This window comes from Dermacentor variabilis, chromosome 1 (assembly GCF_050947875.1).
Source record: "Dermacentor variabilis isolate Ectoservices chromosome 1, ASM5094787v1, whole genome shotgun sequence".
Lineage (NCBI taxonomy): Eukaryota > Metazoa > Arthropoda > Arachnida > Ixodida > Ixodidae > Dermacentor > Dermacentor variabilis.
The window spans coordinates 44,785,941-44,801,467 of record NC_134568.1 but is presented as its reverse complement, the minus strand read 5'-3'; the positions used below and the strand labels follow the sequence as shown (position 1 = coordinate 44,801,467).

At 44.4% G+C, this 15,527-nt stretch overlaps 1 protein-coding gene and 1 pseudogene across 1 annotated transcript in view; both read right to left on the bottom strand.

The window, feature by feature from the left end:
* Positions 1–5,748, bottom strand: part of LOC142576801 (nose resistant to fluoxetine protein 6-like) — a 57,467-nt gene extending 51,719 nt beyond the window's left edge. The window contains exon 1 of the mRNA XM_075687050.1: positions 4,888–5,748. Coding sequence (XP_075543165.1) covers positions 4,888–5,233 — 346 coding nt within the window. The 5' untranslated portion in view covers positions 5,234–5,748. The remainder of the gene's footprint in view (positions 1–4,887) is intronic.
* Positions 5,749–11,399: 5,651 nt separating this feature from the next.
* Positions 11,400–11,572, bottom strand: LOC142567964 (U2 spliceosomal RNA; annotated as a pseudogene).
* Between the last annotated feature and the right edge of the window lie 3,955 nt (positions 11,573–15,527).

Here is a 15,527-nt window from a genome sequence, read left to right as displayed (position 1 = left end):
TAAGTGCACGGGTGTTTTCGCATTTCGCCCGTATCCAAATGCGGTCGCCATGGCCGGGATTCGATCCCGCGACATCGTGCTTAGTAGCCCAACACCATAGCCACTAAGCAACCACGGCGGGTACACGTGTGCGTAGCTAATGCCTAACTGATAAACAATTAAAGGAAATGTTCAGTGCCCTTTGTGTCTTTTCACAGGCAAAACTGTTTACTACAAGCTAGCGATGGATTAGCGCGACAAAAACTTCATTTTCAGTCGCGGAGCTTTCGTGGAAGCTTGAGTTCGTATCACCTATTGCGAGCGGCCCTTGCTGCAGACGTTTACATTGGAAATCCTCAAAAGACAAGGGGCGAGCGTTGAAGACACGTACGCAGTACTGTGTAAGTCTCTTTTGCTTTCGTTTCTTGATTTTTACACGTTATTTGGCGATCATGAATAAGCAAATAGCCCAAAATTCAGCTTTGTAGTGTATTCGTAAACTAGCATATGAAATTTTCATCCGTACCAACTTAGAATGTGCATCTACAATTTGGAATCCGCATCAAAAGTACTTGATTGACACTTTAGAAGCCACTCAAAATCGTGCCTCCCATTTTATCTTATCGAATTATGACAACACTATCAGCGTTACTAACTTGATGTTATCTATTGGTCTACCCCTTTTAGCATCAAGACGTATAATTTCGCAACTCTGCCTATTCCATAAATTGTACTATAACTTTCCTGACCTTCGTTCCTCGCGTTTATTTCCACCCGTGTGCTCATCACATCGTCTATTCAATTCTTTAAGTATCCAACGCCTTCATGATTCTACAAACGCTTTCAACAAATCCTTCCTTCCCGTTGCAATAGAACAATGGAACTCGCTCCCGGAATCCGTTGTTGTAGAGCGAAACGCTTCGAAATTTCGAGAGTTACTAACTACTCATATTTGCAACTAATTATGCAAAAACCTGTTTTGTTTTTTATTGTCTTTTCAGTTGTTGCTTTTTGTTGATTTGTACATGACCATTCCTTCGATGTTTGTATTATTGTTTTGCCCTCCCCCCCTACGTAATACCCCACATGGGGCCTTTAAGGGAATCATAAATGATGAATTATGATGAATGATGAGTATACATTTGTGTTAAGTTTACGTGGTATAGCTCTCGTACCGTACCTGTCAATAAACGGGAAGTTTAGTCACTCTTAAGCAAGGGCCTCTCTTGTATTCACGTCGATTTTCACCACTTGCTATCCGGAGCATTTGTTGCCTCCGTATGTTCTATTCGATTGTAATAGTGGAGCAGCGTGCGTGTCGTCCTGCAGATATTACGTTTACTTAATATGAAATCAGTCCTTCTTCTCAGCTCTACTCGTTCAAATTATGGGGCGGCAGGAAGGATATTCGTCGAGGAACACGGAAAACATTTGCGCTGATATGATGTGGTCGAGATTTATGTCAGCTCATTTTATGCGTTCTACATTCCGGGCTCCAATTTGCACTGGCGGATTCCTTAATTGTTTTGCGTCGAGTGGGTTAGAACTTACACTCTGGGGTTTTACGCGCCAAAACGAGGATCTTCTTATGATGCACGCCGCAGTGGGCCACCACCTGGGGTTCCTTAACGTGCCACTAATGCACGGTGCGCGGGCTTTTTCGCATTTCGCGCTCCCCATCCAAATTTTATTTGATCTCGCGAACTAGTGATTAGCAGTACAACACTAAAGCCACTAAGCAACCACGGCGCGTAGTTGAGCGGGTTTCGAAGAATCTGGGGACCCACTGCACACTATAATGTGCTTGTCTAATGTGTGTTTTACAATTCGACAACCGAAACCTCAAATGTGTCCTCTTTGTATGCAAGCAATAAACAAATGAAGGAGACAGTCCATGCGTGAGCGCAGCCCGGCTGTGCCCGGCTGTGTACGAATAAGGGGTATGCCAACCAGTTTAAAAAAAGAAGACGCAGAAAAAAAGTTGTGAAAATTGTCATTATCTCGGAGAATTCTTGTTTAATATCGAAGCAAGGGAATATCTCATATCTCAGTAGCGCGCAGCGATCTCTGAGATGTCTTTCACGCTCTCGCACACGACGTCAGGCGGCGCTGCTTGCGGAACCACTAGCGCACGTAATTACCACGTGTTTTATGGCGTTACGGCTGTGATCATATTTGCATAACTTTTCACAGAGGGGTATTCATCAAACGAAATATTAAGACAAATTGCGTTTTACTCAACGTGAAGTGTACTGAAATTCTGCGCAGTTGCCAAGCAGTGAGGGCAACATTATTCACTGCAAAAAGGACAAGTTACACCTTAATGCCCATGTGATGAGTCGAGGGTGTCAGGCCGCACGAGGGGAAGAAATCAACGACGATGTGTTCACGCGTGCGCAAATGCTCGACCTTTTCTGATAACTCTACGAGGACCAACGGTCAAACGCTTAACGGCTGATCACAGACATAAGGCACCATTTTATATTGTCTCTTAAATGAAGCTGGAATTAACAAGAAACATTTTGAATTATTTCTTTACCAGCCGCCTGTAATCTATAAGTGACTAAAAATTAAGCACATCGGAAGGTAAGGCCTTGACAAGTCACTAGTTTAAGAGGGCCACGTTACGACTTCAATTTAGGTGAATCATGTCATCATCACTTTAAAGCCGTTGAATTTCGTGGTCAGAACATTTGTCATCGACAAGCATGCGGTATTATTACTTGAGAAATCATGTTCATATGATCACTACTATAAATGTAACAAGCATGCAATAGGTACAAGAGCTCTAGCAGATAGAATTCAACGTAGCATAGGAAGTTATACTCACGAAAGCAAAGTCGCCAGCGCTTCCTTCTTTCTTAGAACGTGCAGGATAGTTGTCTGAAATTGCAACCGCCGGTTGTAGATGTCAGCTGACATTTATAGGGGACGCTGACAACTACAACTGGTGTTTGGCTGCTTCTTGTTGCCCAAATTTTTCGAAATTCACAGTTTGAAGGATGAAGCAAGTATGATTTTTCAATGTAGCTTGGATTGAAAAAATTGTTCATTCAAAATTTCCCGTGAACCGATGATTTGCGAAATTTTCAAAAGGTAAAATCCGCAGAAGTGCAGAAGAGCTTAGTTAAATATATATATAGTAATAACGTAATGAAACTGTCGGCTTCTACGTCTATAGCTGATTGCTTAGTAGTGCATTCGAAGTTCATATTAACAAACCTACAGGTGCCATGAATATTAAGACCTACTTCAAAAAGACTAATTTCATGTCCATAGGGGCATGACATCGTAAATGCAGCCTGGATAGCCGTAGTACGTTCAAAGCTTCAGTTCGCGTGACCAATTTTATGCAAGAGCTCTGGTACCGGAAATCAGAAACTACCACTTGTTATTTGTTACGCAGCTTTCTTGTGTCAGTGATGCTAGAATTGGTTCAACGCTAAACAAGCACCGAGTGAAATTTCAATAATAAACGATTCGGAAGTTGTCAGGCCAATAGCCAGGTAGCACATAGAACGTATCATATACATAGTGCCGCTTCGGCTAAAGGGTATGCCGCGCGTTTTCTTTCGGAGTTGTTCTAAACTAGAATGTGCGTGCGGTATTGCGAAATAGAAATAAAGTGCATATGGACTTTTGTCCCTATCGCTAGAAGGTGGTTCAGAAGTTACTAGAATTGTTTTTTCTTATTTAAATCGATTATTTGTTTGAACATTCCCACACTTTAAACACATTTACACTACTCGCATTGAAACGCAATGGTCTTGTCCCACCGCTTCATTTATTGTTAAAATCTGTTTAGCGATTCCTGCAAACTGATGCCCCTCAGCACTTTCATTTTCTCCTTTGCCTCCTCCACACATTGAAAATGCTTCGTTAAAGTCTCGATCCATTTTTGGAAATCGCAAGGGCATGATACGCGTAATCTATGTGCAATGCCCGCCGTGGATGGTTGCTTAGTGGATATCGTGTTTGGCTGCTAAGCGCAAGGTCGCGGGATCAAATCCCGGCCACGGCGGCCGCATAGACGGGGGCGAAAACACCGGTTTACTTAGATTTAGGTTCACGGGAACAAGCCCCAGGTGGTCGAAACTTCCGGAGTCCCCCACTACGGCGTGCCTCATAATCAGAAAGTGCTTTTGGCACGTAAAACCCTATAATTTAATTTTTAATCTATGTGCAATGAAGTAGCATTCTCTTCTTATCCTGTCAGGATGTGCTCCACGCTCAGTGCTGTGTTGACAGGAGCGTTAGCATTGTGCACAAGCCACACGACTGTGCTAAACAGAAGGGCGCGTTTTCTTCAAACTGCGTCATGAAACCGCTCGGATACTTCGATGTAAAATGCCGGTTTACTCTCTGATCTCGAAATAGTAATTCCAACTGATAAAGCTTTCGGATGGGATAAAATTTCCAGAGATGGAACACAAGTCGATGAACGCGCGTTCTTTAACATCGGCCATAGCGAAAGTGATGCAGCCAGCGACAGAAGATAAAAAGAAACAATGCAGGGAGCAGACGAAACTTTACACATGGACGCTGCTTGGCCATGTGAAGGAGACGATAATGCACTAAGTGCACCTTGTGGCACTCGTCGTTATGAATTTCCCTTCCATGCGTGCATAAAAAAATTCTCGCTTCACTTGAGCTCCCTCCTCGTTTACCTATTTTGAGCACGTGTAAACATCTCTAGAAAAAGCCGCTGCTCAAGACTGTTAAGAAGAAATTGCTCACGTATCACTGCGCATACGGTATTCTGACCGATGGTGCAAAATAAGAAGACAGAAGCAACAGCTAGGCCGTACGAACCCCGACAGCGAGTGGTCGGCGTTCCTCCGACGCACCGCTGCTTTTCTAATTTTAGCTCACGACAGCGCGTAAACAAGAGAGCGAACGTCAACTTACGCCTGATAGCCCAAGGATCGAGGTTCTTGATGGCTCGCACCAGCTTGAGAAGGCCGAAGCTGCACTCAGTCGACACCTCGGCCTTTAGGATCTTGCGGGTGAACGTGGGGGAAGACTGGTCGATTGCACTTCCGATCCAATCCTTTAGCATCTTTACGTAGTTGACCTCAAGTTCCGCTGTCGAAAGCGTGGTGCCGATGGTTGTTGCTGTTGTTGTCTCATCCTGTGAGTCGGTGTCGTTGGGTGAGCATTTGCACTGCGTGGGGCCCGTCACAAGGGCGATCAGAAGGACGAGTAACAGCTTTGTGCGTTGCGGGGACGCGGTCAGCGGATGCCAGAAAAGCATGACCAGGGAATGACTAGACGTCCACGGCCGGGACACTTGTGGAGCAGGAGGGGAAATTCGAGCAGCGTTCTTCGTCGTGCACAGTTTCTCGTAGAGCACCGGATTCACGGAGCGCGAAAGAAGCAACGTTTTACCAGCGTATCGAGAACTCTTTTGCTTCGACTAGAAGTAAGTCATGAATAACGATGGATCTATAAGCAATCCTGAAAACGAACGGCACCGGTGGCCATACTCTCTGATGAAATAAAATCACGAACACACGGTGCTGCTTTCAGCGACGGAGTTAATTCGGAAATGGGTAGATGTGCCTCGCTGCGAGTGCTGCGAATGACGCAGACGGGCAGAGGTCCCTCTCCTTTGTCAAGACATATGCGCAACTACCGAGCGTAAAAATTCCTTCAGGAAGGGCCCCCGCAGGCGCACCTTCAATCTTACTATGAGTCAGGTGGAAGCCCGGGAAGCGAGGTCGAGGGGCCGCGGCAGCTATGCTTCACCTCGCCGTGATGACGTGTTGCCTTCCGCTCTTCTCGCACACTCACTACCGCTCGTCGCTGGCACCAACCCTCTCTAGCGTACTCTCTCTCTCTCACGGGCTCGTGTTGTCCCATCAACTGGCCGTGAGGGCAGCCCCAGTCTCCCTCTTCCAGGGCAAAGTTCTGTTAACCTGGATGCTGTCCAGCGCGGGTCGCCACGTAGGCGGCCTCGAAGTCGAGAGGAAGAAGGAGAAAAGCGACAACGAAGAACGATTAAACCGTCGATGCAAACAAATGGAAGCCTCGGGCGAAATAAGGACTTAGCGCAGAGGTGTTTACTTTCTAAACATAACACTTTCTACGTTTTATCTTTTTACGAAGATGGCAAGCGTGACGAAGTTATTGTCTGAGGAAATAAAGGTTCTGAATTTTTTATGCTGTTGTTCGCAAATAGGTTAGAGTCTTTGAGAAGTGGTGTCTAACGGCTTCATTCCTACCACAGCCTCATTGGAAGCTAAGCATGTCCAGGTGCGTGCATTGTTTGCCTGTCTGATTTTGTTTACTGTGGTTCCAGTGGATTCTCAGATAAAAAAGAAGAAAGAGAAAGCAGTATTGTGAAGCTGGTATGTGTGGTCCACGTTTAACACTGAGAAAGATACGGAAAAGGCGTGGATTGACAGGGTCACGATAAACACCTTTTAAATACTATAATTTGGGGCTGCAATGTTATTGCAAATTATTTAGCATTGTCAATATAAGCATATGGAGTGAAAGGCGCTGAAACTTGTTACCTTGAATAACTGTTTGCAAGTATACAGAAATTACCTGTGAAAATATTGATGCTCACGTTAGTAAAATTTTTTACAATTATGTTCGTTACCTCAAAGCATTCGGGACGAAAAAGTTACTTTTCCGTAGGACATATCTGAGGATGAGCGGTCGGTGGCACAGGTGATGCCGTCGATCTAAGCACGTGAGGGGATAAGCATTTGGTCCTCTGTGGAGAATGTGTCGGAACCACATGGACACCCCAGTACCAACAACTCGTTGAATGACAGTTAGTGATTTAGCCATTAGTCCATGAGAAAGAAATAGTTGATTCTTTAGGGGCCCAATGGTGGTGGTAAGGTACTTAACCTTTAGGAGAGTAAAGTTGTGCCCTCTTATGTGCTTTTTCTCTACCGATCATCGGCTCCGAAGGCAGTGGAGGCACTTTTGCGCTTGATCAGAACGACCTGCCTATGCGAGTGCCAGTGACTGCTTATGCTGTCCGTGCACGTGGTCGCAGTCACCGCGTTACTTTCCCTCCCTTTCTCTCTTCTTCCTATTTCCGCTTTCCCTTCCGCCACAGCAGGGCAGCCACTCGTAATCTCGACTGGTTATCATCCGTGCCTTCTTTTTTTAGTTCTCTCAATCTCTTGGCCCAAGAGATATGATGTTACTAACGGCAACTATCCCAGAACGTTCCAATGTATTCGCGACATCGCCAAAACACTGCAGGGACTCCTGCGTGCTAGCGTTCATTTTCCCCTTTCAGTGCGAACATGGCAGTGCAGCTGCTAAGAAATAGAAAAAAAATTTCTTTCCGAGAGGGTGATGGCGGGAAACACAGGAGCCTCAGAGCCTGTTTATTAAGTTACTCGAGCGCGTAAACTTCACCAGCGCCTCGACGGACTTCTGGAGGGACGACTGCTTAGACCGGCACTCTAGAGTGCGTATCCACACACAAAAAAAGAAAAAAGCATGATTACGCTACAAAGCAGACACCAACCGATCGTTTGGATTCCGATATTACGAAGAAGAGTACGGGTGACCGATAGCAAAGAGTAAATAAAGAGATCGCAGCGCGAAACAGGAATACTCACATAGATTTAACCTTTTGGTGATCGTCGGTATTAAGCCTGTTTTGCATGATGCTATTTTAATCGCACCGGAAGATGGATTTCCGTCGCATGCAACGTGCAGCCGCAGTGCAGACCCCCCCCCCATTTTTTTTTCTTTCGACTACGACCAACCAGTTGGTCGCCCGTCGCACCGATCGCAATTGCGCCAACAGCTATTTCGCGGTTTGTTTTGGGAAGTGAGGTCTCGCTCAACAAATGCAATCGTGCAGACATGTATTACCGATTCCGGTACGTAGCACCGACGCGCGAAGTGAGAATAGAAAGCTTGAACAGCAGATTCCATTCTCCCATTTCTATGCGTTTGTTGACATGCTCCGTATTAAATGAGGTGCATTTTCACGTTTGTTTCGTATGCTGTAGATCTAGTACCTTTGCGATTTGCCAATACTACGATGTATTCGATCCCCACGAGACGTATGGCCTTTTGGGGTCGTCACACTTTCTTTTAATTGCTGAGCAGCATGTCAAAAATCGCGCGTACAGAACAGTTTAAATAATTGCAACCTCGGCAAGGGCATATGACAAGACAGCAAAGTACCCGAACTTTAAGCGTTGCTCTGAACGCGCGATCGTTTTGTAGCATTGTTTTCCTGTCGGTTTTTGTTTCGCGCCTAAATTTCCCGATGGATCATGAAAGTTTGTCTTATCTCACCTGCTTATTCAAGTTGACATGCCAAACGTGCAGGTTATATCGTAATAAATTTAGCATATCTAACTTCGTGGCTTCAATAACTAGCGCGGTCAATTTGTTTTCGAATAATTCCTGCACGTTTAGTTGTATCTCTTCTTCAATGGGGCAACTTTTTTTTTTCTTCAGAGAAACCAATAAACCTTGAATATGTGGCGTACTTTGTATCCTTACTGCACCTGTATTAACCCTTGCTTTGAACAGTAATTAATCACACAGTTACATAACATTATTGGCTTGCTATTATGGCGCAGAGACAACGCAACCTCCCGCAACATCATGTAAACTCGTGAAACAATGCAAAAAGCAGACAAACAGCGTGCTCTCATGTAGGCGAAACAGCAGAAGACGACATAATAAAGAAAAGCCAATCAAAACTATGCACTGCAGGTCGGCCACTTGCATCACTCCCTATAAATGATTGCGTTCTTTAAGTATAAGCGCATCCTGCACGTCCACAGGTAAGCAAGTGGGCAGAAATATTCTTGCTAATAAATTTGTGATTCCATTTATTAGTCTGTAAACCCATAAAACAATATCGTCTGTCATTACTGCCTTTATAAGTAGTGAAGTACTGTGCCAATGACAAGAACATTTCACCCTGGGATTTTAAAGGAATTTCGTCATTTCAAGCATCCACAATATGAAGTTCATTCAATAAAGGGCGACAAACGGTTTTTTTTACAATGACACACTAATTTTTGCAGCTTTTACCAACATACTGTGAAGAAAAGAAAATCAGAAATGTGTCGATAACAAAACTGCCCTTCAATTTATTCACCTGACACTGGTTATGGCATTCCGCTGCTAACGCAAGGCGTGGGGTTGAATTGCCAGCCGTGGCAGTCACATTTCGATGCGAATCGTAGGCTAAAAATCTCCTGCACTTAACCTAGTTCACCATCATTTATTGAACTCTTAAACTTCCAAGGGCTATGGCATAAGGGGATCATGCACGCGCAAAATCTAACAAGCAATACTAACACCAACCGCAAGCAAAGCGCATAATTGCAAAAGGAGCATCTTTACGGTACTTTAATGTAGAAAAGATTCATTGCCTCAATATGTATTCTTCAATAGCGGTGCACAGATAAGCAGGAACAGGCATAGTAAGTGCTCTACCAGGAGGCTCGTTCTACATATGTATAAATGTTAAAAGACATGAATGCTCATACTACATCATGCACAAAGCAGAAAGATAACCATTTTCAAGGGTTCTCCCTTCTGGCAGATATGAGTGGGTGGTAAGCAGCTGGAACTTTATTAGAGGGCATTGTGTAATACCGCTTGTGAAAGAATGAAGAGAGTACCTACCAGCAATACATTGTAGAGCGAGCCTCCTTTGCAGCAGACATTGCCTTGCCCGATGTAATAGGAAAGAATAAAATGGTACCCGTCGTGGAGGCTTAGTGGTTATGGCGTTGCGCGGCTAAGCACGAAGTCGCGGGATGTGAAGCCGGCCGCCGCAGCCATAATTTAATGGGGACAAACTGCAACATTATCCGTGTAGTGCGAAGTGATTTCACATCAAAGAATTCTAGCCTGTCAAAATTAATCCTGAGTCCCTTACTGTGCCATGCCTCATAATCAGATTGTGGTTCTGATACGTAAAATCCCAGACTTTAAATTATTTTTATTAAAGGATAAGACCAGCAGCTTTGTTTTGTTAAGATCCCAAACGATTTTCCAGGGTAATGGAATGACAATTTCTATAATGGATGCATATTAAAACTCTGAGGTAATTAAAATTCTGTAAGCAATTCATTTACTGTCACTGTTAAGAGGAACAAACACAAAGGACGACGAAGGAAACCCAATGTGGAGCTGTCAGGCGACTTAGTATCGCATGACAAACCAGTGAGATGAATACCCAAATGTTTATAAAAGCAACAGTGCTGATACACTAGCCATGGAGAGCTTTTTATCGTAGAAAACGAGTCATGTGCTTGCTCGTTAAAGTATTCATACTTGTAAGGCATATAGCGCATCATGAACTTAGTTTTTCCTGGTTTCGCTGTAATGTACCGTCAGATGGCAACTTCCCTTACTTATAAATAACAAGACAATCGAAAAAACGATGTACATTGCATAATATTCGATTGCGCCATGAACTTTGCATCTATCACGTAATCATGGATAAATCGATGAGCATTAGATGAAATGCCATCGGGCAGATCATTGATGTGTAGGCAAAACAATAAGTACGATTGCCCGAGGAACTCCTTAATGCACTGTAAGATGAGCGGATGCTCTGCTGCTGCTTACAATGTATTGAAAATGGCTTCAAAGAAACGCTGCTGTCCAGGTGATCACATGAATCAATGATCATTGCTTTGATTTCAAAGATGAAGCATTTCTGTTGCACCTTGCTGAAGGCTTTAACACAATCAAGATGTAGCATGTAGCCCCCTACAATAGAATGTGTACTAGAATGTAAGCCAGTGAAAAGAATAATTTTCACAACACAGATTGCATTCCACGGTCAGGAATCATACACACATCATTTGCGGCTTCCTTCAGGGGCAGACGTATGTTTTGGGATTGGTGCTTGCGTGTGGCGCAAGAGTATGGAGCCAGCGCCGCTTATGCGCAATCATGAGCAATGTACAAACATCATTTCTACAGAAGGTAGGGGAGTGCAAGGAACTCGTTGCGCTGACAGGACCGCTTTGGTGCAGCTGAATAATGCATATACGATGAGGGTGGGCTTGTGATAGGTTATCTTGTAACTTGTTGTAGCGCGGACCGAATGATATACGTACATACAAACCACATGAGACAAGACAAAGCACTGAACAACCAGCTACGAACAGCTGTTTACGTACGGGGTGGTGTCTCTTCGCACGGAACTTCAGGAACCGCCGTTGCGCACTCGAAAGCAAATTTAAACTTCAAAACTTTCTTAAATTACTAAAACGCGCGTATTGTTCGTTCCTAATAAAGACAGGTCAATAATATTATAATGTACACGTTTTCTTTCTTTCTTTTTTTTTTACAGCGAAGCTGTATATGGGGGGGGGGGGGGGGCTTGGTTATGGAAAAAATTGCGTGCATCTATCGTGTCCGTGTGTAGACACAAAACTCCCCTACCTGGGCCCTTACCGAAAATAGTCGTGGTCATTCAACTCCACCGACTCATGGCGGAGGTGAAGCAGGCTTTAAGCACTCCGCCAACTTGCAAACATAATTTTAATATCTTTGGTCCAAATACAACCCGTATCAGATATTAAGCTGATAAGAACAGATACTGCACTTTGTCCCGCGTCGGCCATATCTACGTTCACAGCGCCCTCTCTTTGTTGGAGTTTCAAGCGGTTGCGTATATCCTTTCCTTGCCTTCCACTCTCCCGTTGTGGCGGTTCCGTAAGCGTGCTGCCCAGGACCTCGAGGTGGAAAGAAATACAAACCGTCCATGTGGTCCCGATCCCGCAAACTTCGAAGGTTTCACCGGAACAACGGTCAAATTTCAGAGGGAGCTTGTTGGAAACCAATTTTGTGTGGCCTGTGTTGTGTGTGGCTGCTTATGGTTTTCAAGCGACCTCAGAACCCATACTGCACTGCGGGACGTCGACGAACGCACGATCGCCTTGGCTACGGTGAAGCAGTGTGTGCCCTTGGAGTGCGGTGAGGGGCGTGTCTGTTGTGTTGTGCCGCGTGTTGCAATAATACATTGGCATGTATACCTCCCGGTGCCTCATCCTCTACTGAGGCTCAACATCGTGGAGGAGTGATTAGTCGCGCCTCGCGTTCCAATTATTGCATATGGCGTTTGACGCATGGCAATAAAGATTTCGCCATTAAAAGGGGCCCATATACAGCTCCGCTGGTTATCCTCCTTCACACAGTGGAATTACACTGATTTTTTCATTACATTAAAAGAATTAGGCGGCATGCGCCACAAAACCTGGCAGCAAGCAACCCTGGGCGTCGCACGAGTCGCACTGCTGAAATCACAATCGTGAGAAATGAGCCCTCTAAATAATCACATGGCGGCGGGTGCGATTGCACCGATGTTTTGGCTCCAGTTACAGTATGTGAAACAGCCTTTACGCAAGAATCTGTTTACTTTTATGCACCAACGCTTGCCGTATTTTCATGAGGGCGAAATGCAAAAACGCTCGTGTACTTATATTTAGTTACGCGTTAAAGAACCGCAAGTGGTCGAAATTAATCCGGAGTCCCCCACTAATGCGTGCCTCGTAATGAGATCGTGGTTTTGCCATGTTAAACACCATTTTTTTTTTTTATGTATCAACTCGCCCAGCAACATATTCTTCCACTAGCAAACTGCACTTACGAATGAAAAGCTATGTAAATTCTGCCCGAGGTTTGTTAGCTCCCAAAGCGGCTGGTCATCGTTCAGACAAGCGTCATTTATTTTCGATGTATTTAGTTTCTCTCAAAACCAAGGAAATACAGCGAGGAGTAGGTGGTATGAAAAGGAAAGAAAAAAACAGAGACAAGAAACAAAAAGCACGTGTTAGCAGCATAACAGCTTTAGAATAAATTGGAAATAAGGGCTTTCTTGTATTCTTTGGCATCGTTGGGAAGGCGGTTCCAGTATGCGATTGTTGTGAGACCGAAAGAATTGAAATGTAGGTGAAGGGAGGCAACATGGAACGTCAGCCTTTGACTGTTGATAATTTGGGAAAGAAATGTACAATTGCTGTAACAAGAGAAGCTCGCGTAAATTGTCATTGTAAGGATAGAATTTATTTTTAAGAAAGCAAGAGACACGAGACCTTACGACGAAGTGACTTCTTTTACATCGTAAGCTGTCATGTCCTCATTCCAATAGCCGTTTCGGTTGGCGATGGTGTCTGCCGCCGTTTCCGCCGCCTCCGCCGCCGGTGTTTGGCATCCGTAGCAGGTTTAGCTGGGAAAAAAAAATATATGTAGTTCCCACCGGCATCGAACACGTGCCCGCTCCTTGGGAGTCAGCTTCTGTACCACTGAGCCACGCAAACACTTTTCTTTTTCTTTATCGCATGGAATTATAAGTAGTGTCATTCGAAAGTTGTTTCATAACATCTGGACACACATGACAACAAATGCACACAGGCTACGCTGTCCAATGAAAGTTCCACATTCGGGAAAACGAACACAAGCATCCAGATGCGAAATCCGTTCAGGAACTCCACGCCAGTGCTTGTTAGCAGGCAGTGAAAAAGTGCCCTATAAGCGCGTCTTAGCGCGAGAGGAGACACGTGATGTGACATGCGCCGCGCAGCGTCGATACGTGCACATATTGCATTGCGGTTGTATGCTATTACACCAGGTAGACCACCATGTAGCAGATGCACAGGCAGCAGCACAAGGCAGTTAAAGTAGGTTTGAAGAAGAAAAAGAAACTTGGACATATAAACTGCAATGCTAAAAAATCTATATTGTGTGCCTGATTAAATCAAGCTGGCTAGGTGACGATGTCACCGCCGCGTTTCAAAGGGGATGCCAATAAATCACCATCATCATCGTCATTAGCATCGTATCTTGCCACTTGCCTTGCGGTGTGAGAAGCGTGTCACGTAGCGTCTACACGTGCGTCCTTTCCATTGCAGTTGCATATTAATACACCAGCTGGAGCCATGTAGCTATTGCATTGTTGTTGTGAGGGAAGCTCGCAGTAAAATTGAGTATGAAGAACGCCTGAGGAATATAAAAGAAAGTAAATGGGATGGGATGGTGTTGAGATATTTGTGCAGGACAAACATTGATTCACAGTGGAGGAAAAGTACTAGGAAGCTAACCAGCAAATATGCGGCCTGTAGGGTGGGCAACACAGCAACAAAGAACGTCAAGCGGAAAGTCAGAGAGGCTGAAGTAATCTCATGGGTGGCGGCAATGGAAAAGAAACCTGTCATGAGTAACCACTTAAGAGGAAAAAACGAAATCAGGAAAGAAACAATTTATGATAACTCAAAGGGAAGCTCATTACTTTTCGAATCGCGATCGGGATGCCTTAAAACACGCACCTATAAAGCGAGATATAAGAAGGAAGAAGAAGCATGTGCTTGCTGCGCTAAAGCTAGGGAAACGATGGAGCATGTTTTATTAGAACGTGAAGACGTCTGCCCAGCGGTCGATTAGGCACCACTGGCCTCCTTGAAGCCCTTGAGCAGTGGAAAAGTAAACATGTCCGCAATAGACATCAGTAAGAGGTGACTGGAAGATTGGTGGAAGAAAAGTAGGGAAACGACAAAAAACGGAGACGTACAAAAGCAAAGTTCGCTATAGGGGGTCAGAAAATTTGGTTGTGCGAGTTCATGATGTCTTTTTTTTTAACCTAGGTATGACATTAGGCAGTATAATAGCAAGAGCTTGGTGGCGTAACGCACCACCCCATTCCAAAGGGGACGCTCATAACATCCATCCATTCATCAATTGGTAGCGGTACAGCTAGATACAGAAGTCTTGAGGAAGAAAAAGAGGATTATGGAGATGTATAAATATTGATGCAATCAAAAACATGTATGGAACCTGATTACTTCCAGAGGTGAATGTCACCATCCCGTTTCAAAGCGACTGCCATTAAATCATCCCCACCATCATTAGCATCACCTCGCGTCATTTGACACGCGAAGAGGGGGCCTACATGCAAGCGCTGTTTTAAGGTGGTGACAGCCATTGTAAGGGTACTTGCCACCGCCTGTTAAATTGGCGGCTTAAACTTTTCGACAAAGTATAAAATGCGGGAGACAAAATGTTGAAAGACCAGCCGACAGATCACGTTTCCCGCAAATTTGGTGACGTGAAACTAATTCATTATTTTGATTAAACTTTTGCTTCCGCAGCCAGAGACATATAGTGTGTCTGAGTCAGTAAACGTCTACGTCAGTCAAAGTCAGTCAGTCTACGTATTAGATAAACAGGCTTATTCTATTACAGGTCACTTCGAAAAAAAAACTTTATATATTACGTACAAGCGGAAGGCAACGGCAATGCTTAATGCAGTTTAAATTCTTGGCGTCAGATAATACTGGCGCGAGCACGCCACCATGCCTTATAACTTGTTGCTTTATACGTGTCGCACGACATGCAATAGAAAAAAGAAGTTTGATGCGTTAAAATAAAATGAAAAGGCGTTTTGTATATCAAAGGTGTATGATAGTTTCGTGCGTGCATTGGTATAAAACTAAATTATAGAAATTTATTAGATCGCGTGCGAAGATGTGTACATATCAGAGCGTAACACAAAGAAGCAGGAATGCGCCGCAACTTCTAGCGAGACT